Below are 21,291 nucleotides of genomic sequence, written 5' to 3' on the forward strand. Positions count from 1 at the left end.
CCTCTCTCGCAGGGAGCGCTGTCCAGCAGATTGGCCTCAGTGTTCCTGTGATCATCATCAAACAAGAGGAGGCCTGTCAGTGTCAGTGTGCGTGCCGGGACTCTGCCAAGGAGCGGGCAGCCAGCAGGAGGAAGGGCTGTTCCTCCCCGCCCCCTCCAGAGCTAAGCCCCCAGCGTCCCGACGGGCCCAGCCTGAAGCTCCCACCACAGACCTTTTCCCCGCCCCCCATCCCCCTTTCGTCCTCTGCTGCATCCTCTTCCTGTGAGCCAAGCAGTCAAGCAGTGACTCCTTCAGACCCTCAGACAGAAACACTACGTGCCATGGATATGTCAGAGTTTCTGTCTCTCCAGAGCCTGGACGCCTCGTCCAATCTGATCCCCATTGAAGCACTACTGCAGGAAGAGGAGGAGATGGGCCTGACCAGCAGCTTCTCCAAGTGAAAGGCCCAGAAGTGCTCGCCTCTGGGACAAGAGGACGAGCAGGGAGCAGAAAGTGCGATGCCTACCATCATGGGGTCAGCAGTTTGAAGGATGAAGGATGAAGAAATCTACTGTTTGAAATCCTCACCTTTCAGATGTATTTTCTCTATTCATATCCCAGGAGCATCCATTTTTAAGGAACTGATCTTTGGAAAAAAACAAAAAAAAACAAAACGAAAAAAAGCTAAGTTATAAATGAACTGTTTGGCTGCACTGTATGTCACTTTTGCTTATTGTCATGTGAACTTGGAAGTTAAGGTTACTCGTACGCATAAAAATTCTAAATGAAAGGGTTGTGGTTTCCATCAATCTGATGCTGCCCATCACGTGCACTGCGGTCTTTGTGGTCTGGGCAGTAGAGTTCAGTGTGTCGGATGTTGCTCCTCCTGGTGTGTCTTTTGAGACCAACGCTGAAGCTTGCTTGGAAGGCCAGATCCTCACTCCATCAGAGAGGGAGGTGGCAAAGGCAGGTCAGACGGTGAGATGGTGAGATGGTTTTGTTGTCTGCGCTTGGTGTCGGTGGAGCTCAGGGTGATGGTGGCAGGTGCCCTCCTGCAGCCAGCTGCAGCACAAACGGGCAGCTGAAAGCCTGGCCCGAGACAGTGGGGATGGTCTGCTTCTTCGCAGGGGCCCTAGGCAAGTTGTTGACTGCTCTCTGTCAATGACACATGTGCAGAGCAGGCTCCAGCAACACGATCACAGTCTTTGCCTTCCTGGTTCGCTGGCTCTCTCCATTGGTTGGTTGCCAGGGCTTGCAGATCACAGTGATTTTTTTCTTAGGGAACATCCCTGCTCTGTCCTAGCATGGACACACGGCTTATGGCCAGTTGCTGGTCGGTGGTCTGCTTTCCTTGAATGGTATCTTCTTTCTCAGAGCAGAAGAGCTGCATTTTGCTGATCAGGAGAAGGTGTGGCTTTACCGGAGTTTTGTTCGGGCAGCATGTCATCAGCGGGCCAGGTCTCCTGGTTCCAGGTTCCAGCCAGGCTTTTGGTTGCCCCCTCCCGGCTCCACCTCTCACCCCGCGGGATTTTGTATACAGCCTAGTACAGTGCAAAGAAGGATGTGACTTGCTCAGCTTAGTCATATGATTTCTAAACAAACAAAAAAGAAAAAAAAAAACACAAAGCGATGATCTTCTACTCAGGGTAAAACAAAAACTTCCCCTCCCACCAAAAAGCCTGAAATGTTGCAATAAGTTATCTCATTTGCAATGTTGCATTAAGTTGTGTTATAGGAAAAAAAAATTTTTTTTGATTTGTGTGTAGAATTATATCCATCTGTCTGCCTTTGGCTCTGAGTCATTGCCTCTTAAAATAAAACATAAAATACAATCCACGCTAAAATTGAAAGTTTCTCTCAAGTGGCTATATTCATTTAGTCATGCGTGCTCTCCAAGCCCAGAAACTAGGCATGGCCCAAGGTCTAGACTAGGGCTCTGCCTCCCAAGGCCCCTTCCCTGCCTTGAGCCAGGAGCAGGATTCCACAAACCGGGCTGCCCCTCTCAGTCAACAATGTCGGGCAGAAAGCAGCTGTATTTTGCCTTCCTTTCCCAGCCCCTGAGGTAACGAGATCTGCATTTGTCTCTCTCCTTTTCTCTGAGCCATTACTCAAGGCCAGCCAAGACAGTGTCTAGAGTAGATCATTTACCTGGGAGCCAGACACCCTGCCTTTAACAGGATGTTCAAGGACAGATTCGGACAAGAGGGCAGTGGTGGTAAATGTTACTGCCATGAGAGGAAATGAGCGTAACTTACAAGCAGCTGGTGGTTTCCCATTCTAAGAGTCTAGTTGGGAGAATCAGTTTCTTTTTGACCCTCTGCACTCGCCTGTCCAAAAGGCTGGTGGGTTCTGGCAACCACTGACCTCAGCAGAAGTAGATAAGGCAAGAGGAAACTTCTGTTACTACAGTGGGTTCGTCTTCCCAGAAAAGCAACTGCTGAATGTGGGTTGTCCTTGGCTCTCTTTGGGCCTCGCACCCATAAGAAGCTTTGAGGTAGGATCCTGGCTATTTTCTCTACACCTTCTGAGAGAGAGTAGCATGGTGGGGTCTCAAATTCCCTCTTCATGTGCCCATCCCTAGGCTCACCTGAGATTCGGTTCCCTGGTTGCTGAGTTGGGAAACAGAAGCCCAGGAAAGGCCATTGGAATCACCCATAGTTTAAATATTGCTTCTTTCTGGTTCATCTAGGCTGTGCTTGTGCTGGGCCTGCCCAGGTCAGTGGCTTTTCCACTGTCCAAAGTTTGGGGGTGATGAAGAAACAGTGTTTAGGTTGACAGATTTTTCTAGTTGAAGTATCTGCCTTTTGAGGGTGACTTGAGTTTACAAGGGGGGTTATCAGATCTAGTCGGCTTTTGAAAAATCAGGAGTGTGCTTAAAATGCCAGCGAGTAGTTGTAAAGGGCAGGTTTACTCCACAGGGTAGGCAGTCTCTCCTTTCCTTCTTTGTCTTCTAGTACCCTCCCCCTCCGCCCACCCCCTTCTTTCAGCCTGGCTTTTAGTGCCAAGAACCTTGGACAAGAAAGGGTTGCTGGCTAAAGTGGAGCCACAGAGGGCCTTTGTGGAGAGTGGTTTCCAAACCTAGGAATGGATGGAGGTTGAGATTAGAGAAGGTTTGCCGACTTCTGGCAGGTGAAATGAAGCCTTTTTTCTTCCCATGATAACCTTAATCATTTTCACCCTGTAGATTGAGACTTCAAGCTCCCACTGGCATCTCCAGCTCTGCTGCCCCTTTACAGGGTGCTACTCAGCACCAGAAATTGGAGTTCATGGGCTTAGGAGGTGGTAGGAAGCTTTGGCTGGCACCGCCAAACTGCCTTAGTGAATTTGGCCCTGCCTTTCCTGGCAGTCCGGCCAGCTTTGTGGGGGCATCACTAGTTTGACAACAGGAGTTGGTCTCATTCAGCAAACCACCACCACCCCACCTTAATAAGGAGATGACCGTACAAAGCCCAGGAGGGGCTCTAAGGTGTGAAGACCTCTCTGGGTGGAAGCAAGGGACTTCACCACCTCCAGGAGAGTCAGTAGATTGGAGAGTTTTACCTTCAGGGTCAAGGCAGTGGACTGATGGGGATAATGGAGGGTGGGTGGGTTTTCCTGAGAGACTTTGTATAATGCTGAATGTGTCCAAAGGGACAAGTTTGCAGAACCTCATATTGGTATATTACAGAAATAATAAAGTAAAAAAGCACTTTAGGTTATTTTATCTTTAACCCAGTTGCTGCAATTTCTTTGTGTGTGTGTGTGTGTGTGTGTATGTGTGTGTGTGTATATATATACATACATATATATACTTTCACAAAGTTTTTATTTTTTGTTCAGAAAAAAAAAGTTAAATTGAGGTGTGAAAAGAAGAGCACTTACCTTGGTGCAATATGTGTAGCTTGATGGTTGTTGTCCCATGTGGCCCTGGCCTGGCCGCATTTTTCCACTCGATCAGCCCCGTGCTATGAGGCTGTCCATAGGGAAACACTATTATGCATTCTCATCAACTGCTCAATCTATGCAAGCCTTCCCTGTGTGCCCAAGGGCGCCCCCTCAGGCTCTCTGAAGAACTGCTGCAGGTCCTGTTTCCTTCTGCTGACTGAGGCCCTTTTTCATCACTTCTTGGTCCCTTGCCATTCCCCAGATCCTTAACCATTACACAGTGATGCCTGAAAGGAAGAAATAGGTTGTTCCTAGGTAGACACCTGGCACCTTTTAGACTTCTATATTTGTAATCACGTCCATCGTCTTTAATCTTAAAGACTTCTCCAGAGTCACTGAAACCATTGATTTGTGGAACTGCAACATTATTGCTAATGAATTTACAGTTTTCCTACACCACCAATCAGAAATATGTTTGGGGAGGTGACGGTGGTAGTGGGGGGGGGGGCAACATGAGCCATTTCCATACTGCTCCCCATCCCAGCCCTGTTGGCTCTTCAAGCAAAAAGGCCTCCAGCCTCATTAAATCCAGTAAAGAAAGCTGTTAATAATCTGCTTTAACAACTTTCTTCCTTCCCCCCACTCCCCCTCTTTCCCCTCTCCCCACTCCATTTTATCTTCAATTCTCAGGCTGCTAAAGAATAGAGAAGTTTTAAAATATCCTTAAGCCAAAGCAGACAGAGCTCCATAGATCCAATATGCAAATGGTTCTGCTGTGACATAGATGGGAAATTGTCTATTCCTAAATGCTGGGGAGGGGAGAGGCAACAAAACAGAATTATGCATATTTCTGATTGGTAGTCAGTTCAGCCTGTTTCCTCTTGCGTATTTTGAGGGGTGAGGGAAAGGGTCCCGTGCTTCTTCTCATGCCTTTGGGGAAGCTGATGATCAGTTTGGGCATTTCTCACTGTTACTCCTATTCAAGAGAGGGCTTCTCAGTCTGCACTGAAAAATGCAAATTAAACTGGATCTTTATGTCAATATGTACATAGTACAAGCTTTTTTACTGGAAGCAAAGTTTAAAACCACACACTGCCCTTTTGGTGGTGTGCCTTCTGGGCCTCAAATTGGGTGAAAATGGCATGTCACTTTCTCAGCTCAACGCAGTTTCTACTCGTTTTCTTATGGGGAAATTTTTCATAAAATCTTTTTTCACCAAAAGCCAGGGGTGTTTTCTGCAATATCCTTGTTATCCTCCTAGTGGTGCCAAGAGGCCTCTCTTGCCCTTTTCCCCTGTGTCCTCAGGCCTCCCAAGGGCACTGTTTGACTCAACAGTCTACATCCTTTGTTGTGTTTTGGAGAATGTAGGGGTGGGGGTTAGAGTTCAAGGGTTAGAGTTCCCTTTCCCTGTGAACTCCTAGTCCCTGTTTGGGGAAGGTGGCTGGAAATAGGTTTTTGCTAAATCTCTGGCTCAGACCTTCTGGCCAGGAGAGGCAAGACCCACGAGAGCTTTGTTTTTTTGACACACACTAGTCATTGGCCAGAGGTCTTGGCGACAGTTTTTAAAATCCCAAATAGTTTTATTTGAATTATGTAAAAGCCTATCAAATTTATTTAAGTGTGAAACATGGGAACAACGGACTTCCACTGAGCGATATGAAAACGTTACAGGTTCAGTACTTCCAAAGGAAGAAACCTCCAAACCCAAAAAAGAATAAATATGAATTTGTATTTTTGAAGAATGTGAAATAATAGTGTTTGCTTAATTGCTCATTTTGTATAAACTTAATATTGTACTTTAAAATATCTGCTAAGAAGTGAAAATTTAACTTTTTGGAATTGAAAAAGCAATATTAAATACTAATGAAATCCTAATTAAATGCTTATTTAAATCTGGTAGTATCTGTGGCATTTCTTCCCAACCCTACCCATGGTTGACAATTTTCAACCACTTCCCCCTCCTCCCCAGCCATCAAAGTCTTAGAGAGGGGACAGAAAGGAAAGGTCGGTCACCAGGAGAGTCTGCAGGTTTCCTTTTAATCAAGGCTCTGCTAAAAGTGTTCTGTGGGGCTAGGAGCCCCCAAAGCATGAAATGGACATGTAACACCACCGGATCCCCCAAAGCAGGCCAGACCACGCTGGCGAGCACTGTTGGTCCGCCCAAATCCGGGTAGTCAGACTGGGTATTCGCTGGCTACATTTCAAAGCTCAGCACTGCCTTCAGCCAGGATGAAGTGGGAGTGAACCCAGCTGCTAGCAGAGCTGCCACCCCAGGCTGAGAGCCAAGTACCAGCCACTGCCTGTGAGGACTGGCCCCTTTATTGTAAAGGGAATTGTTTAGAGTCCAGCCACCAGCCCCGGGGAGGGAGAGAAGTCAGGGCGCCCGCCTCGGGGATGGTCAGGGCTCCGCAGCTCCATCGCCAGTATCCTTTGGAAAGCCACCTCTGGCGGAGACAGCTGGCTGGGAGGGTGCTCCAGGTTTGGCTGAGACGTTCTGGTTGGAGCAGGGGGGAAAAAGTGAGGCTAGGAGGAAAGGCCTTGGACTAGGCCCCACAAGAGATGGCCACTTGGCATCTGGCTAGCACTTAACTTTTTCAAAGCCTCTCGCCCATTTGAAAGGCGTAGGGGATAAAGCTGTGGAGGCACTTCCACCCTCCAGGGGAAGCTAGGGCTTAGCAAGTGCGGCCAGTGGGCAGTCCCCACCTCCCAGGCCCAGTTCGGGGTGGCCACTGACCCCGCCACCAGCCGGCTCCGGGCGCCGGCGGCCCAGCTGCCGCAGCATCTCCTCGCAGGCGGCGATGGTGTCCAGGAGCTGCCGCTGCCGCTGCTCCACCGCGTCCAGCAGCTGCTGGGCGCGCTCATCCCGGGGCGGCTGCGGGGGTGGCCTCCCGCCGAGCCCCAGCCCCGCCTTCCCACGGTCCACGCCGGCAGCCTCCCTGCCCGGGAGAGAGCGAGACAGACGGTCAGGGTCGGCGCTTGCGCGGGGTCGGAGCCCCTTCCCCACCCCGCCCCGACGGGCCCCCTCTCACCCCCGTGACCAGTCTGAGCCCGGGCCCCATTCCATCTCCGCCTGCGCGGCCCGACCACCGCCCCCCTTTCAGCCGCCCCCCTTCCCAGCGCTGCGCTAAGGCTCCGCAAAGCTGCGCCCCGCCCCGTCCCCACCGGTCTCCTTCAATCCTCCTGGGGGTCGCGGTCCCTTTAAGTTGCCCGGCGCGGAGGTGGGGCAGAGCCTCCCGGACCGGAAGCTGACTGGGCTCGTCACTTCCTCCCGGAAGCGGGCCTGGGCGGATGTCTTCGGTGCGTCCGTGTAAGGGGCTGAGGGCCGCGGTGGCTGCCAGCATGGGGCTGAGCGAGGGGCCGGCGGGCTCCGCCTGGAGAGAGCGTCTCCTTCGCCCGCCGAGCCCCGCTCCGGCGGCGCCGGGGGCTCGGCTGCTGCGGCTCCCGGGGAGCGGGGCCGTGCGGGCCGCAAACCTGGAGCGCGCCGGCTGGACCGAGGCGCTGCGGGCCGCCGTGGCCGAGATGCGCGCCGGCGCCGTGGTGGCCGTCCCCACTGACACGCTGTACGGCCTAGCCTGCTCGGCGAGCTGCTCGGAGGCACTAAGCGCCGTGTACCGCATCAAGGGCCGCAACGAGATCAAGCCGCTGGCCGTATGCCTGGGCCGCGTGGCCGACGTTTACAGGTGAGGCCGCCCCGACCCGGCCCCGCTGGGGGCGGCACCGCGGGAGGGGTTTCCGGTGACAGGCTTGGGAGACTGAGGCGCAGAGAGCGGGAGGGGCTTGTCCAGGCTCACCCAGGAATCCGGAACTGGAACTGTGTATGGAGTACTTAGCGTCTGCCAGTCCTCGAACGAGATCAGGGGCGCAGCGATGAACGAGGCAGGCGGGGTCCCTATTCTTCTGGCGCTTTTGTGGTAATAGGGGGACTCCCACGGTTTAAGGGAAAGGTGGGGGACACGGTAGCTTAATTTAGTAGGGAGTGCCGTGAAGAAAATACAACACAGAGTGTGCTAGTGATGCAGCTGGCCTCGGAGACCAGAGGCAGGTGGACTCCAAGCCTGGGGTGCTCCTCTGAAGCCCCACCTTCTGCTCAAGCTCTTGGGAGGTGAAGAGGGAAGACAGGCGGTCTCATTGTAGTCCCTGGGGTAACCTTTCCTAGATCTGCCTGGAGTCTGGAATTGGACCAGCAGTACTTTTCATTTGGTTGGATTTGTGCCCCTTTTGTCTTCTAGGTACTGCCATGTGAGAGTACCTGAGGGGCTCCTGAACGACCTGTTGCCAGGACCAGTGACGCTGGTGATGGAGCGCTCAGAGGAGCTCAACAAGGACCTGAACCCCTTCACTCCTGTGAGTCAGACTTCCTCCTGTGTCCCCAGACTCCTTCCGTTTGGCTTTCACTAGGATCCAGGCCAGACCCCTCCCCCACCACTTCCAACCTTTCTCATGATCCCCTTTCTCCTTACCTCACAGCTTGTAGGCATCCGGATCCCTGATCATGCCTTCATGCAGGACTTGGCCCAGGTATTTGGGGGGCCACTTGCTCTCACCAGCGCCAACCTCAGCTCCCAGGCCAGCTCTCTGAAGGTCGAGGTGAGAGTTAACCAGTTCTCCACGTGGAAACATCACTAGGTCACAGTTCCTCTGAACCAGAGGGGTGGATGGTTCACTAGAATTGCCTGGCAGGAGAGTCACTCTTTTGGTCTAATGGTGGGAAGTCTGCCCACTTAGGGTGGGGGAATCCAAAGTAAAGAATCTCAGAAAAGTTTTATAAATTTTGAGAGGCAAGGGGAGATGATGTTTTTTCAGTCTTTTTAAGGTTAAGAGACGTAAGTATAGTCCATTTTTTTTCCATTTTTGTGAGGGTAGCAGCTGTTGGAGAACACAGTTAGGCAGTAAGTCTTTACAAGTCGTTGTAAAGAAACTTAAGACTCTGAAAAGTTAAATCACTTATCCCAGGGACTCCTGGTCCTGTTCTCTTACCTCTGCCACGAGCCACGTCAAAGAAAGGATCATCCTAATCCTGTCTTGGCTGAATAGCTTAGAATGAATGAGGACACAAAGCAGTTTGACTTAGCACACTTCCTTCTTCTTACTGAACTTAGATGTGGAACATAGTAAAGTGATGGGGTTTCCATGCCCATACCTATTGAGAGTGGGTAGAGGGGCTTTGGTAAGTGAGAGCCCAGCATCCCTTCTTATTTTCAGACTGCAAGCTTTACTTGGTCCTGGTGGCTATACCCTAGGCAGTGGGGGTGGTGAGTCTTACCTTTTCGGCAAGTAGTTGACCCATCCAAGACAGTAACTGGTATTTATGATCCCCCATCCCAAATTCCCAGGTGCAACTGCCACTGCAGTGTCTTCATGACGGGTTGGGGTGGGGAGTGGTGCTCTGGCTCAGTTAACAATTCAGTCCACAGTTCTGAAGGGAAAATCTTGCCCTAGCCCCAGGCTTGAGCACGGATGACATGCACTTACAGAGTCCACCCAGTCTTTCTCTCCTACCCTGATCCAGAGTTACACTGAGATCTAGGATCAGAGTGGTAGAGCTGGAAGGACCATTAATGACCATCTAGTCCAGCCTCCTTCTTTTACAGCCCCAGGTAAAGTAACTTGCATACAGTCACACACAGTTTTGATGGAAAGTTGAGGGGGGAGCCCACAGCTCTGGACTCCCCCCTAGGACTCTGATCATCGCGTTTATAATTCCTGAAGTGTAGCAACATGGGGCATTTCCTCTTGGCATAGCAAGGTTTTCTTTATGCTCTAAATACATGTTACTTGGGGTGCTAACCTGGGGGTGGGGGCTCCAAACCTAATAGGATGCAGTGTCCTAGGTGCAAATGCAGTGTCCTTGCCACAGGTGACCTTAACTTAATGAGGTTCCTTCCCCTGCATGGAGAAAGATGCCTCCTTTTTAGAGCTATGTGGCCTTTGTCTTACTAATGAGCCCTGGGCAGTATGACAGTGTTGCAGATGCCAGGGGTAGTATCCATGCTCTTTCTCTACCTCTTCTCAGGAATTCCAAGACCTCTGGCCTCACTTGTCTTTGGTCATTGATGGGGGACCAATTGGGGATGGCCAGAGCCCTAAATGCCGACTAGGCTCAACTGTGGTTGACTTGTCTGTACCTGGAAAGTTTGGCATCATTCGTCCTGGTTGGTGAGTCTCCTTTCTGTGGCACTAGGATAGGATTTGAGGGAGGCTGGCAGATGGGGGGAAAAAAAGGAAAACAAAAGCAAAAAAAAAAGCTTTGATAACAAGTTGTCACTCCTATCTTGCCCTGAGGTGTGGGTAGGCAGGTTTAGAGAAGTGGTGGGTGGAATGGAACTAAGTTTGCTAGCCTTTGCTGGATTTTTCAGGATTCATCAAGGGTTTGATGAACAGAGCATAGGAAGATGGAAGAGTTTAGAGGTCCCTGATCGTCAGACTCTGGCGGGCCCCGGGCTTTGAGAAGTCAAACCCTAACTGTCCTCCATTTCATCCTCAGTGCCCTGGAGAGCACTACAGCCATCCTGCAGAAGTATGGGCTGTTCCCCTCACCCTCACCCTGATCCTGCTCCTGAAGCTCCTGAGGAGGGAGGGCCCAAGGACTGGTGCTGGACACTATGTGTCTGTCTTCTGGTGGCTGGCAAGGCCTCATTTGCAGAGGCCGCTGGGGCTACAGTGTTACTAGTCTGCCTTTTCAAGGCAAAGTTTCTTTCCCGACACTGCAGACCCGGCCTCTGAAGCTGCTGGTTAAGCTCACGCCTTGGTTGGAGAAGTTTGATGTACTATCTGTAATTTCATGTATCAGCCAAAAGCTGAATAGACTTGAAGAACATTCCCAGGAGGGCCTTGTTTTGATAAGTTTCTTCTTCAGATTTTTGAAAAATAAATAACAAATTTGGAATCAAGTGAGAGCCTCTTCTCTGGTGGGTGGTGGCATTTAAGGCCCAAGCCAGTTAAAGCACCAGCTGGTGTTTTTAAAAGTCTCAGGTGACCAAAGGCATGAGTCTCTACTCCTAAAGCGGGAACCAGGTCAAGATAAAGATTGCAGAGCTTCCTGTGAACCAGGGGCCCGGTGCTGTGCTGTAACTGCCTGGCAGAGGCGTCATTTTGTTTTAATGGTGGGAAGTAAGCTCAACTGGGGGGAGGTGGGGATTGCGGGGGTTCCAAATTAAAGAATATTGGGAAACAAAGCTCTACTATCTTTTTCAGCCACTTTTTTCTTATTTATTCATAATATGAATTATAATAAATTATACCTGTAAAATCTTTATTTAAATCCAGTGTCTACTCAGCAGCCTTTATCTTTATTCGGATGTATACCAAGTGTTAAACATAATTACTGTTGGGTGTTTCAACTTTGTTTTTTTCTTTAATAGGAAATAATACTGCTTTTAAACAACTTTGTAAATGCTTTATTTTCTTCTGAATTATTTCCTTGGGGTAAGGTTACTGGGTCAAAGTGTATGGACATTTTTATGGCTCTTGATACAGATTGGCCTTAGAAGAACTGAATTAAGTTGCATTGCCATCAGCAGTGCGTGAGAATGACTGCCCCTGCCCCCTGGTCTTAGCACATTTCTTGTGTTTTGTGTATATATGTCGAACGAAGCCTCAGTGTTACTCCCTTCTATAAATTACTCCAGGTCACCATCCAGCACTTTTCACCTATCCCCACCTGCCTTGATTTCCCCAACTAAGTCACAGTGAGGGGTCCAGGTCTGCCCCATCTGTTGGTGGGGTTTTAGTATCTGTTGTCTAATGAGCTGGGAGTCTTTGAGACCAGGAGGGCCCACGTCCTCACCTCCCACCTTGCACCCCAGGTTCCAGAGCTGGGATTCAGTCTTGAGCCCATAAACTTCTCAATACAGTGATTTCCAATGTACAGATTTTCAAGTAGATCCTAAGAATCTTGCCAACAGAGCGTCCAAGGGCCTGCTTTGAGGGTCCCTGCAATTAGCATATTAGTTTATTTTTAAAAAAAAAAAACAACATTGGTTTGTTAGATTATTCCTTCTAGAAATCTTATTTTAAACTACTAATTCCTTAAGCAGTCTTGCACTATGGCCAGCCCATCCCACATGTCAGTTTGTCACAGAATCTGACTGAGGGGGTCAGAGTTTGTGAAGTCTTGAAGGGAGCAAGAGGAAAGCTGACTTAAGAATCAGAACACCACATCATATTCAATACAAATCACAGCAGCACTGAAAACGGCTCTAGTGAGAGGGCCTCGTTCAGTTCAGACAGCTAAAGGGAGAGGGGCGTCCTAGTCCTCTCCCTGGAGCTAAATATCCATTCGGGAAAACGGAGGCTCTGGAGCACAGAGGTATTTTCTTAGAGGAGAAAGAACTGAACTCCCAGCACTGGGCAAAACTGCAAAAAGGAAATGCCCATAGCCGTGCTTAGGCACTAGCTACAAGGCCACACCGAACAAGGGAGGTGGGATCCTGTAAGCTTAGGAAGACAGGAACCATTCCTGGTCAAGGTTTCCCCCAGCACCTGGCACATTGTAAGGTGCTCGACTGGTATGTGTTGTGTGAATGTGTGAATGCTCAGGATTATTTCCTGATAATTGGGTTCAGAAATCTACTGGGAAGAGCTTAAACCAAGAACTTCCCTTTTAGAAAGTCTCAAATATGGTTCCCTAACTTGGGGAAGACAGAGGATGTGGGAAGAAGGCCTGGCGAGGATGCAGGCTGGCAGATGGGAGCGGGGTGCATGCTAGCCCAGAGCCCTGACACCCTTCTAAGAGCAGTGACTTGGTGACTCAGTGACACCAGCTGAGTTCCAAGCTAGAAGGGATTATTTTTAAAGTGTTCTGACTGAGGATGTGGAGCTGCCTTGGGCTAAATTCAGGCACCTGCCAGCTCCTGGGGTTCCCTTTCTGAATACCACCTAATCTCCTGTCCCTGCAGGGCACCCCGGCACCACTTGCCTAAGGAACTAGCTCTGTCCTCCATGGGCCCTGGCTTGATGGGCCCAGAAGCACCCAACCACACCCAAGGGGTGATAATCTTCCGGTGAGGCTGGGACATCAGCACCTCATGCCCATGCTTGCAGGCCCCTCACATCAGCCACTGCTCCTTCTCCTTGATGAAGTGCTCTGCCCAGCGGCGCGTCAGCTCCAGGTACAGGCTGGGCTGATGGGGCAGGTAATCCAGATACAGCCGAGTCGGCGTCTTCTTGGGAATGGCCTTCTCAATCTGGGTGCCCTCGTGCCACTCATTGAAAGAGGTGATCGAGACAATCTCGGGCCTCACTGTCAGGGCCGCCTGCAGGGCTGTCTCATAGTACTTGCCATTGACCCTGTTCCGCGTATTGTGGTTGTTCCAGGGCCGGATGCTGGTGTCGATGTAGCCAGGCCCTACGCTGGGAATGAACATGAGGTTGTTGGCATCACAAAAGTTCTTCACGGCTTTCCAGTTCTGATGGGAGGAGCCGAAGGAAAAACCGTTGGAGGCAAAGTAGGTGTACATGCCATCAAATCCAGCGGCCAGGATGTCGTGGGTGTGGCCCTCCTCCACCAGCAGTGCTATGAAGACCCCATCATAGGGGGTGTTGCGGATTGAGTGGGGCCCGTTTGGTGTCAGGAGGTGGGCCCAGGCTTCGGGGGATGTCAGGTAGGAGTCGTAGATGTAAAAGAGTGGGAGGCTCTTACCCATGCTGTTCTTATAGCGGTAAAATGCACCATGGGAGCCGTACCTGAGGAGCAGGAGAAAGAAGAGCCTGAGCTGGCAGCCTGGGATGAAAGAAGCCAGCACAGCTGGAGCGCCAGCCTTGGAGGAGATCTTTCTTGATGCCCAAGTACAATTTTGCATCCAGCCAGTCTCCACAGTTGGACTCATGCCTCTAAGCAACAACTGAGTTCCCTCCCTCCTTCCCTCTCCCCAGCCTTGTCATTCCTCTGTTCAAGCCTCACTTCCCTGCCTTAGGCCAAGCTACCACCATCTTCCGTCTTCCATCTGAACTGCACCCATCAACAGCCCCCTAACTGGTCTCCCAGCCCCCACTTCCACCTCCCTGTAATCCAGTAAATCAGATCCGACTGCTCCTTACCAAGACCTGCAAGGGCCCCATTTACTCCATGTGGCCCTGTCCACCTCCATTCCTGCTATTACGCCAGCTATCTTTACACTGTGGCTACACTGGGTGCTGTCAAGCTTCACCCACAGTATGGCCTTTGGAGCTGATAGCTCTCTGCCTGGAGTTTTCTGCCTGCCCCAGATCTTTGCAGAGCCGACTCTCCATTCAGGTGCTGGCTCACATGCCGTCTCAGAGAGCTTCACTTCACCACCCATTCTAAAGTAGTTCCTTGGGCACATGCTAACACAACACCCTACTTTATTCTGATACTAGTTTTTCATCGCATGGATCACTATATGATTTGTCATCTGTAACTACTGTCTGCTCTGCTGTATCCCCAACACACACTAGAAGGTAAATTTTGCTAGTCCTACCTAATACTGTACAACTGGGACTTAGGACAGTGCCTGGACACCTGAAGGCACTCAATAAATATTTTTTGAATAAATGAATGAATGAAATGTGCAAGCACCGTACAAGCCGCTTTCACCTATATCAGCTCATGTAACTCTCATGAGACTCAGGTTAAGAGGCTGACCTCCAATCACAAATTGGAGGCCACAGAACTAGAATTCAAACCCAGGGTGCCATCTCCAAGCCCAGTACTCTTTTACTATAAAATAGTTGCTGGGGACACAGGCATTCTGCCCTTTTTTCTCTTAACCTGCACCTCCAAATCTTCTTTCCCTGCCTCCATTTTGACCCCCACCAAAGTCCAGGCCCCAGAGCAGCCTTACGTGTCAATGATGTACTTGATGTTGTCATGCAGAGTGATGTCATCCCGGCCCTTGTAGGGTTGGATGTGGAAGGCCACCTGCCACAAACAGAGGAGATACTGGTCAGGTGAGGATCTGTCCAGGGGCCACAACCTATAAGGCTCGTGCTCCAAATATGGCCTGAAGAAGAGGCTGAGTTCAGGAGAGACCTGGCAGTGGTGGGCACAATATAAATGAAAGCAATCCCTGCCCTCAGGGCCAAAAAAAGGAGGACTGAGAAGTTTTTCCACCTCCTACAGCAGGGCCTCTGGGAATCATTCTGATGGGCTGTTGCAGGGTGGCTAACAGGTTTCAAGTGATGTGCCAGCTTCCAGTGGTTGGCACTAGCTGCCTGAAACTGTGGGAAGAAGCATACTGAAGCTGTGTCAATGCAAAAATGCGCCAGATTCGTTTAACGTGTCAGTGATGGGCTTGGGAACAGGAGTGGGGCTCCTCTTCATCCTTTTTCTTCTTTGCCATGGGTGAGGGGAATGACTTATTTGAGGGGGAAACAACTGGACAGCTTCAGCCCTCCTCTTGAAAGTGAGCCTGCCTGCTAAGAGTACATGTTGTGCTTTACTCCCTGAAGCCCAGCACTGCCTCCCACTAGGGAGTTGAGGCCTTGTCTGCCCTCTTTCCAGGGTCAGGGTCTCCAACCTTACCTCTGTAACTATGATTTTTATTTAGTCTCCCAATTCTTATATATTTGGTTTTCCCAAATTTTTTTTCAGAACTCAAAAAATAAGAGTGACATAGGCACTATTCATTAGACTCTCAACCCCAACCCCGCACTTGCTGTGTATTTGCATACCTACGCTAACGCCAAGATCTCTAGTAGGCACTATCCCTGTGGGCAAAAGAGGGGAACTCTCGAGAATGAGCCAGAGAGCATTTAACCTCTTCTTGGAGACTCACCTGGATGTTATACTGATGGGCGGTGTCCAGAATGGCGGGCACCAGGTCATCTGAGGGTTCCCCGTTATCATCAGCCATGCCAGGTGGATACCAGGACAGGACCAGAACGCCTGAGACACAACACAGAGGTTACTTGGGAGACACACAGTACCCTCACAACAGATTTGTTTCCTCACAAACCATCTTCAACTGCCAAATGGTTTCTTAATGAAACCTTGAGCGAGGCTCCTGCCAGGTTCTCTTCCTGCAAATCAGATCCCAGAGCCTCGCATCCTGGAGCTGTCCACGCCCGCGGTGCTGAAGCGCAGCAGCTGCGGGAAACCTAGTATTTCCGGCCAGGAAGGGGCCTGAAGGCCCCAGCCGGCCTGTGGCCTGCATTAGCAAGCAGTTAAGCAAAGAGAAATGGGTGGACAATGCCACACCCACCTGGAAGTGACAGTCCTATCTCTGGAAGAGAGGCGCACCTCTGAGGTCCCACAGGGAGAGGAGCCCTGAGCAGAGGTCATTTTATGCTTCCCGTGGGAAATAACATTTGTCTCAACTGCCTGCTCCTCGAGACTGTAGAATCCTGAGGGATGGCCTCTGTGCTATTTATCTGTGAATACCTCCCACCATTGTATCTGGCATTCAATTTTTCCCCTATTCACTATACATTTCCAGAGAAAGAGAAATGTACCGTAAAATCCAGCAGAATTCAGTGACAAAATCTAAAATAAGTGAGCCTCCCCACCCCAGCCTGCCTACAGAGGGACTTCTTTCCAAGCAGAGTTCTTGATGAAAAGCTCCCGGGCCCCTTACTGCAAATAGAGCACAGTCCATCATGTAACGTGAGCAAACTTTCCTTTCTGTAGCCAACAAAAGTAGAAAGGAGTGCTGCTCTACTCTGTGCCTGGTGTGAAAGCAGAGGGTATCCCAGGTTCTACTGCTCTGAACCCCAGACTTCACTTACCCAAACCTAGAAACCCAACAGACATGAAGACTGCCCTTCTCTCCTCACTGTCCCTACCTGGGACAGCCCTGGTGCAAACGCCTTCCACTGGCCCTCCCAGCAATTCCGCTCTAGCAAAAGGCCCTGGATTGTGTTGGGGCAGAGGGCAGAGGTGGAGGATTCAATACTAGAAGATGGGGAGTGCCTCTTGGTGAGCATTGAATAAGAATTCTAGAAGAGAAGGGGTAAGAAGCCAGGCTGATCAGTAAATGGGACCAAAGGCTGGGTGATAGGAGCAGTGGAAGTTGGAGTGTGGGAACGAATAAGGGCGAGGCTGGGGGCCCAGGATTGCGGGGGACTGGAACTCACCGATGGCGGCTTCCTTTAGCTGGGTCATGTGCTCCCGCAGGACGTCGGGGTCCCGGGAGCTGTAAGGCCCCAGTTCTGGGTAGAAGCTGGAGCCCAAGTCATCGGGGGGGCTGTGTCGTCCGCGGGGATAGCTGGCCGAGATCTTGGGGTCCCAGTGCGGCACCATGACGTGGTCCCAGTGAATGTAGTGGCCCTCGCGCCTCGGGCTCCCGTACCACGAGTAGTAGAAGGCGTGCAGGTCCGAGTAGACGCGCAGACTCTGCCCGGGAGCGGGCTCGGCCTCCGCGGGGGCCGGCCCCGGGGAGCTGCCCGGGCCCGCGGTGAGGGGCGGCGGCGGCGGCGGCGGCGGGGCGGCGGGGGCGGCCGGGGCCCGGGCAGCGGGCGCGGGGCCCCCCTCTGGACGTCTCTCAAAGGGCGCCAGCTCCAGGCCCGGGCCCAGCGCCGGGAGTCCGTCCGGAGCCTTGAGCGTGCGTAGGCCCATGAGGGTGCCGAAGGCGAAAAGCAGTACCAGGAACAGCCCGATAAAGGCGCGGCGCCGCCGCCGGGCCATGGCGGCCCCCGCGCTCCCGGCGTCCCGCCGGGCTACCTCCCCGCGCGCCGCGCCATCGCTACCCTCCCGGCTCCCGCGCGTCCCTCAGCCCGCGCGCGTCCCAAGAAGACGCCGAAGCCGAGCGCGGAGCGCGGCGTGGGCGGCTCCTGGACTCTCCCCCGCAGTGCGGGCGGGCCCCGCACACAGAGAATGCAGGCGGCGCAGACCAAGTGGTCGCGCGCCGCAGGGGGAGTGGACCTGGAGGAGAGATGAGCCGAGCTGCGAGTTCCCGGGCCAAACGATCAGGGGCCTAAGTCAAGTCGCTTGGTTCGCGAAGGATGTGTCGCCTTTCAGCCTGGGGAAGCGGTGGAGGGACCCGGTAGGGGAAAGGGAATGCCCTCCTTCCACAGCCAAAGAGAAGGTCCGGGTGGCGGTGCTGGAGGACGTGGGAGCAGAAGACTGGGAAAGAAAGCAGGGTGTGTGGTTGTCCCTCTCTCCTACGACCTCCTTCCCCGCTGAGCCCTCTTTACGGACTTCACCGACCCCCTCCCTACTGATCTCAGTGACCTTCCTCCTTTGCTCCAGGTCCCTCATCCCTCGGACCGACACTTAAAAACCCTGGGCAGCCTCTGAAGCCCGGGTTAAAGGGACGTCGGAAAAACCCCAGAAATCAGACACTTCAGACACTGGCTAGAGCATGGAGGGACCAGAGAGACTATGACTTCTGCAAGGTCACACGGACTGGGCCTAAACCCAAGGGTCAGGACTGGCTTGCCAAAGCTCTTGTCCAGCCTGCCTGGTCTCAGGTCTGTTGTCCCAAGCGTTCTGCCAAGCGCTCTGTCCTTGGACAACCTCCTATAGTCAGTGAGGAGTAAATGAGATGGTTACCATAAAGCTCTTTTTACAGGGCCTAACAAAATCAGCAGTCAACACATATTCCAAGTTCTTTCTGGACTCTGAGCTCCAGAGTGCAGGCCCTGAGTCACATTTACCTTTTCAGATTCCAAGGGCTTGGAGAACAGGATCTGACACTCTTCCCTGGGTTGCTTGTTGAGTGAATACCAGACTCTGGGTGATATTGTATAGACAGTGATAAGTTTTTCTTTCTTCTTCTTTTCTTCTTCTTCTTCTTTTTTTTTTTTTTTTTGGAAATAGCCTAAGTCTTTTTTTTTAATTGAAGTGTAGAACAGTGATAAGTTTTTCACTCAACATTAAGTTCCTAGTCTGTGTTATTCATTATTTCATTCATTCAGAAAATTGGGTTTTTTTTTTTTTGTTTTTTTAATTGCCTCCTCCACTGGTCCGTTAAGACGGCAACTTTGTTTCATCAACCACGATATCTACAGTGTCTAAAACAGCTTGGCATAATAGTAGGCCCCGAGTATTTATTTCTTAAGTAGATGAATTGTAGGAAAGCCAGGAAGAGGAGGAGCGGGGTTGGGAAATGTGAGTAGGTTTGTAGCCCAGGAATGTGCTTTTGAGAGAATTCATGGTAGTGTCAATGAAAAATTAATCAGTCTATCTAAGAAAGAAATGGAAAATTTTATTTGAGCCAAATTTGAAGATTATAACCAGGAAGAGCATCTCAGAAAGCTCTGAGAATTGTTTCCCTTGTTAGAAGTCGAGGCACAGTTACATAAGTTTTTTGAGACAGAGGGCTGTACATTAAATGACGTATTATTGATAGTTTACATAACCCACATCTAAGCACCCTGTGACCCCTTATTAAGAGGGAATGTTATCGTTAAGGAGCTGTCTTATTGATGCTGGGAGAATGTTGCTCTTTGTGGTTGAGCAGGTATTTCTGCCGAAGGGGAAGGTTTGGTCGATGCCTAATGCAAATACACAATGCAGAGGTAGGGGAGACGGCAGAGAAAATTTTTTAGGTTTAAATTTTTCTTATCTTGCCATAAAATATGAATTTTATTTCACAGTGGTGTGAATTAAGTAGAATGCTTTCAGCTTCAATAGCAAACACCTGATTGAAACTGGCTTAATGTGGAAACCTAGCATCTCACAGAGCAGAAAGTCCAGTGGAAAGGCAGAGTGGATAGATGACCACGTTCAACCATGTCATTAAGAACCTGAGATGTTTCCCATCTCACTGCGCTGATGTCCCCATCATTGACCTCCTACCAAAACCGGCTCCACTCATAACACAAAATGACTGCCACAGACAGCTGAGGCTGCATGCTTCCTTTTCCCACCCAACAGACAACAGGAAGACTGATTTCTCTTTCCCAGAAGTCTTAAGCAAGCATTTCTTTGAATCTTACTGGCCTAATATAATTTAGTCATGTTCAACCCTAACAGATTTTGCCAAGGGGGAATGGAATTACCATGACTGGATTAGATTAAATTTTGAAGTGAATTAAATATTGGGGAAGATAAACAAGGACCTACTGTATAGCACAGGGAACTATATTCAATATCTTGTAAAAACATATAATGGAAAAGAATGAAAAAATACATATACATATATTATTATGTTATACATTATATTATGTATACATATATTATTATATATATTATATATGTATAAAACTGAATCACTTTGCTGTACACCAGGAATTAACACAACATTGTAAATCAACTATACTTCAGCTAAAAAAAAAAAGATAACAGAGAAAAACAAATGTTGGGGAGAAGACCATAAAGTCTCGGGATTCTTGGAAATAGCTGACTCTGAGAATGAGTAAGAATAAAAGAGAAAGAGAAAGGGCAAGGATGGAACCCTCAGGGACCTCAGCATTTATGGGTTGAGCAGAGGAAGAAGAACTCGTGAAGAAAACTGAGATAGAATCATTAAAGAGGAAGTGAGAGAATTGGGGGCGGGTAGTGTGGTTTTAGATAACTAGTGGGAAGGTTCCCCAGCTCAGATCATTCTGTTTCTGGGACTGTCCTGCAACACAATGGTGGTCCCCACTGGCCTTGCCTGGAGTCCTTGACACTACCACCTATCCATAATGTTTTGATCCAGGGCTAGAATTCTGACCCAAAATGAACCAGCAGTAGCACCGAGTTTTCCATTGTACCAATCATGGACACTGACCCAAGGGTCCTCAGTTACAGTCCTTTGGGATTTTTCTCCCTGGAGCTGAGGATAGATTCAATCTTTCTCTCAGAAGGTAATACCGTTAAAAGAAAAGGAACACGGGACAGAGAAGAACTTAGTGGTATGGAGTTCCTGATTTGTCTTCCCTGAGACCTGGTTTTCAGTGTGAAACAGTGAAGTAATCTAGTAAGTTACCATTATTCTAAGCAAGATGAGCTCATGGAGCAGACTTTTTTGATTCTCTGTGTTAACCTAAAACAGTCAGTTGTTTTACCAGCAAAACAGTTTTATTCAGAAGCAGTAAAGAGCTGCAACTATTTGGGGAACCACATGGAAGTCCTGATAAAGCAAAGGAGAAGAAACTTTACAGAGAAGGAAAAGTTGGGAGGGGCTGTTAGAAACAAAAAGTCCACTGGAGGAAACTGAGAGTTTGAAGCACAGTGGCTTTTCATTGGCTGAGTTGTGCCAGTCTCTCATTGGCTGAGCTATTGCCAGGCAGGAGAAAATCTTTATTCCTCCTGCTACAGTAACTGAATAGTGTCACTTCCTGTTGAAGAAGTAAGGCACCCTCTCTTCCATTTGGGATCTGCATGGTTGAGTGGTATATGCATGAGCACTCCCCTTCCCGGTCTTCTGACTCCATTTACTTAGGTTTTCCTTTATTTTCACATGTATCAATCTCAAGCAGAGATTGAGAAAGGGACTTGGGAGCAGGGAGATCATTTGGGAGTTCATTCTAGGAAGCAAGAGTGAGGAATTGAGGAGAATGAGACTATTGAGGTTGCTGTCATAGATAATGGGGCCTTGGTTCCACCAGGACTTCTGAGAAGTG

The 21,291-nt window shown here is 50.1% G+C and overlaps 4 protein-coding genes and 1 long non-coding RNA gene across 6 annotated transcripts in view; 3 read left to right on the forward strand and 2 right to left on the reverse strand.

Annotated features, from left to right (window-relative positions):
* Positions 1-5,735, forward strand: part of MTF1 (metal regulatory transcription factor 1) — a 40,150-nt gene extending 34,415 nt beyond the window's left edge. For both annotated transcript variants that reach the window (XM_010959861.3, XM_045520317.2), the window contains exon 11: positions 13-5,735. In XM_010959861.3, the coding sequence (XP_010958163.2) occupies positions 13-440 (428 nt within the window). In that variant the 3' untranslated portion in view covers positions 441-5,735. The remainder of the gene's footprint in view (positions 1-12) is intronic.
* Positions 5,736-5,859: 124 nt separating this feature from the next.
* C13H1orf122 (chromosome 13 C1orf122 homolog) lies at positions 5,860-7,011 on the reverse strand. Its single transcript, XM_074376798.1, has 3 exons — positions 6,873-7,011; positions 6,578-6,779; positions 5,860-6,337 (listed from the first exon to the last, which is right to left on the reverse strand). The coding sequence occupies exons 1-3, from the start codon at positions 6,905-6,907 to the stop codon at positions 6,242-6,244; spliced, it is 333 nt and encodes a 110-aa protein (XP_074232899.1). The 5' UTR covers positions 6,908-7,011; the 3' UTR covers positions 5,860-6,241.
* A 113-nt stretch (positions 7,012-7,124) lies between these two features.
* YRDC (yrdC N6-threonylcarbamoyltransferase domain containing) lies at positions 7,125-10,733 on the forward strand. Its single transcript, XM_074376797.1, has 5 exons — positions 7,125-7,523; positions 8,073-8,187; positions 8,311-8,430; positions 9,857-9,999; positions 10,328-10,733. The coding sequence occupies exons 1-5, from the start codon at positions 7,132-7,134 to the stop codon at positions 10,389-10,391; spliced, it is 834 nt and encodes a 277-aa protein (XP_074232898.1). The 5' UTR covers positions 7,125-7,131; the 3' UTR covers positions 10,392-10,733.
* A 492-nt stretch (positions 10,734-11,225) lies between these two features.
* On the reverse strand, positions 11,226-17,587 carry MANEAL (mannosidase endo-alpha like). Its single transcript, XM_045520318.2, has 4 exons — positions 16,876-17,587; positions 15,579-15,688; positions 14,646-14,722; positions 11,226-13,527 (listed from the first exon to the last, which is right to left on the reverse strand). Exons 1-4 carry the CDS (start codon positions 17,423-17,425, stop codon positions 12,891-12,893), a joined length of 1,374 nt encoding a protein of 457 aa, XP_045376274.2. The 5' UTR covers positions 17,426-17,587; the 3' UTR covers positions 11,226-12,890.
* Positions 12,825-14,610, forward strand: LOC141579609 (uncharacterized). The gene is made up of 3 exons (XR_012511339.1): positions 12,825-12,953; positions 13,159-13,289; positions 13,501-14,610. It is a non-coding gene; the product is annotated as an uncharacterized LOC141579609 (long non-coding RNA).
* Positions 17,588-21,291: the final 3,704 nt, after the last annotated feature.

The sequence above is a fragment of the Camelus bactrianus genome, chromosome 13 (assembly GCF_048773025.1).
Source record: "Camelus bactrianus isolate YW-2024 breed Bactrian camel chromosome 13, ASM4877302v1, whole genome shotgun sequence".
Classification (NCBI taxonomy): Eukaryota; Metazoa; Chordata; class Mammalia; order Artiodactyla; family Camelidae; genus Camelus; species Camelus bactrianus.